At 31.7% G+C, this 3,507-nt stretch overlaps 1 protein-coding gene across 1 annotated transcript; it reads left to right on the top strand.

Annotated features, from left to right (window-relative positions):
• Positions 1-296: 296 nt before the first annotated feature.
• LOC145589758 (protein LURP-one-related 12-like) lies at positions 297-3,234 on the top strand. The gene is made up of 2 exons (XM_081646445.1): positions 297-687; positions 2,268-3,234. Exons 1-2 carry the CDS (start codon positions 472-474, stop codon positions 2,682-2,684), a joined length of 633 nt encoding a protein of 210 aa, XP_081502571.1. The 5' UTR covers positions 297-471; the 3' UTR covers positions 2,685-3,234.
• The last annotated feature ends 273 nt before the right edge of the window (positions 3,235-3,507 follow it).

The following is a 3,507-nucleotide window of genomic DNA, read 5'->3' as shown; positions in this document are numbered from 1 at the left end:
ATGAGCAAAGAAGAATGAACAAGTTTGAATGGGAAGATATTTGATGTTCGAATTAACGAGTTAAGTATAGTCGATTCAGCCAATAACGAAAAGAATCCTACTTTTGCATAGTTGTCTCCAATTCTCAAATAACTCTGCGTGTTACAATTATTTTTTCTTTTAATTCTTTTTTCTTTTATTTATTTACTCGCTTTTTATTTATTTTTCTTTATATTGACATAAAGCAAAAGTCCCTATTTTTGCGGGGTCCCCCAAATTTGTTGGTATTTATATGAGCAACTACCTTTCTTTGCACTTGTACATTTCTCATCACACATTCTCATTTACTAACGTATCAACCTTTGGCCCCCTCAGATATTACACCATTCATCCCGTGTCCTTGGTGTAGACTTTAATATCCCGTATTTTCATTCTCGAGTTAATTATTTTAAAACGGAGTTTATTCGAAGAAGAAATTTTAAAACAACAACAATGAAGGTGGGAGAAAGTGGTTTTATTTCTAAGGAAGAAACACATTTCACTGTTTGTAAAACATCTCTATTCTTTACGGGTGATGGTTTTACCGTTTATGATAACCACGGTGATCTCGTCTTTCGAGTCGACTCGTATGGTCCCGATTGGCGTGATCAAGATGAAATCGTTCTTATGGATGCCTCTGGTCATTGCCTTCTCACCGTCCGTCGTAAGGTTTATTTTTTTACTCTATCCATTCTCGTTCAAAACAAATATATTTAATCATATCGTAACTTTACTTATACAATATTTTATTTACTACGAGTACCAAATTTGTTTTAAACAACAAATTTTTATATCTAATAACTCAAAATAAAGTTCGGGGGCTGGTTACCTACCCGCCTTCAACAAAGATCCGCCCCTGAGTGTATTAAGACTATTAACCATAATTTTATTTTTATTTTTTTTAATTATTAATATTGAGTTGATTTAGTGGGTTAAGTACTTGTGATTATCTTTATTTTGACGGTTTTTATTCACTTTATAAAAATTAAAGAAAAGGGTAGTTCTAAATTGTGGTTTGGGTTAATGGGTATCAATTAGATTCTTGATTCTTTGAATAATTAAAGTTTAATTATGACTCGTTCAATTAGCTCAGAGTCAACTCGTGAGTTAGAATAGTACAAAGTATAAATTAAGATCTAGATGTTTCAGGAATATAATTTGTATCTCTACTTTTATTGTGGTACCAGTTTAAAAAAATGATGTATTAGAATTTAGAAATATGTCTGGCTTTAATAATTTTGATATAATTTAAATTCAGCCTATCCACACAAATAATGCATATTCCAAATGCTATTTTTTCCAGCCTCAGTTTTTAGTATAGTTAAGTCATGATCATGTTTTGGTTCGTCTTTTAGTATGATGTTCTATTTGGATCTTAAGGAAATTTTGAAATTAGGAACATTATTCATTATCAATTTGTCTGATTTAAATTTCCGGTTTTGATATATGCAGTTTAGAAGTTATGGAGTATTACTTCGAATAATACTCCGTACCTAAATTTATAAATGACGGGTTATATGATGTTAGTCCGTAATAGTTATGGAGTGCTACTAGTAGTAGTGTTTAATGTTTCATCAAAATTTATTGTATATCAATCTTTCACTCTCAAGTACATACTAATACTAGTATTATTGGACATAATAAAGCAATTATTGAAACTTTCATAAGTGTTAAAAGCATAAAAAGTTTCAAACTCAATATAACACTTTTAGAAAGCAAGTGCACATGATTAAGAAAAACTATGCATTTATGTAATACAAAACTAGGGATTTATTCCATAATAGGAATAATTTAATAAAGAGCATTTTGATCTAAGTTCGATTGTAGTATCAATCCCCATCCTAGGCCATTATCTAATCTTTTAATTCGCATTTTTACATACCAAACATGTCCTCAAGGACTAGTATAGTTAGGTTCCTTTGTATGGAGTATAATTTATGCTTGAAAATAGTATATTATATTAGTATATTATGAGTACATTTTGAAAAATTTCACGAATCACTAAGCTATGAAAATGAATTAACTAGTTGAATTGTACTAATTACTACTACTTGCATAGTTGCATTACAAGTTGTGAGGCATTGACCTACCCGATTTTCGTACGATACAAGTGTATTTTATGTAATGATGTCGGTTGAATTGATTACTTTGAGTACTTATGTAGTAGCTTAGCATGTTGATTTATTCTTTATTGTCTAGTTAATTAATTTCGGGGAAACCTTAATTAAAGCCTTATTAATTAATCACAGAGACCAAGCTTACACAATAGATGGGAAGGTTACACCGGAGAAAGAACCGAAGGATCAAAGCCAATATTTAGTGTGAAAAGATCATCGATAATCGGACGGTCAGGAGTGACCGTAGAAGGGTACCAAAATCCAGGGGAAGAGTATTTAATAGATGGTTCATTTATACAAAGATGTTGTACCATATATGATGCTACAACTAGGGAAGTTATGGCCGAAATACGAAGAAAAGTGGACACTTCATCTAACGTGGTGTTGGGTAAAGATGTCTTTTCGTTACTTGTAAAGCCCGGTTTTGATGCCGCCTTTGCTATGGGCCTTGTGTTGGTGTTGGACCAGATTAATTCCGAAGGGATAGTCGATGCCATTTCTAGTTCCGAATCGGATGGTTCCAATGGTAGCGGTAATGACTCCGTGTAATAGTATGTCTCTAGTTATTGGAGCGTCTAGTTTGTTTAAAATGCGATTAACGGATATTTAATCGTACGATTAAATCTCCGGTTACTAGACCATCTAATAACGTGAGAAGCTCATTTGCCGTCGACTCTGGCCCGAAACGGACCCATGGTGTTTTTTTTTCCCTCTTCTTCTTATCTTTTAGTTTTTTCAAATTTTGGGCTAAGGTAGTTTCCCCCGCCCTTAATGTGGGCCTTGTGGCAACGTGTAATCTGATTAGGTGGTCCATTTGTTGCTGTCTTTGTGTTTGAGATATTTTTGATGTAAATTATAAATTCTCAAATTACTCAAAAAAAAAAAAAAAAAAAAAAAAAAAGCTAAACTACCTTTTTAAAAAGTAGTTGGATTTATCCCCTCCAAAAAAAAAAAAAAAAAGTTGATCTGTCTATTTCAAGGTTGGTTGGATTTTTGTTGATCCTTCCTGTTGTTGATTTGATGATTTTGATCATCGTCGGTATTATTTATGTAATCTCAAGCGGTTTAAGAATGTTCACAATTCCTATTCCTTTAGTGACTCGGAGTATTTTATTTAAGACCAATTTAAATATTGTGATCGAATTTTAGTTACTACCTTCGTTTCGTATTTTGTACAACAATTTTTAAAAACAGAAATTACACATCATGTTCAACAAAGTAAAGATTTCTACTTCCTCAAAAAAAAAAGTAAAGATTTCTATTTATAGTATTTTTTGTGTAATTACTTTTCTGCCCTCACTTAAAATTTACCAAGTATACTTAAGACAATTAAATAGAATTCATTAGGCCTGAAAAAAAAAAAAGAATTCAT

The sequence above is a fragment of the Chenopodium album genome, chromosome 17 (genome assembly GCF_948465745.1).
Source record: "Chenopodium album chromosome 17, dcCheAlbu1.1, whole genome shotgun sequence".
NCBI lineage: Eukaryota > Viridiplantae > Streptophyta > Magnoliopsida > Caryophyllales > Amaranthaceae > Chenopodium > Chenopodium album.
Note: the sequence above shows the minus strand (reverse complement) of the source record. Positions and strands in the feature narration are given on the sequence as shown.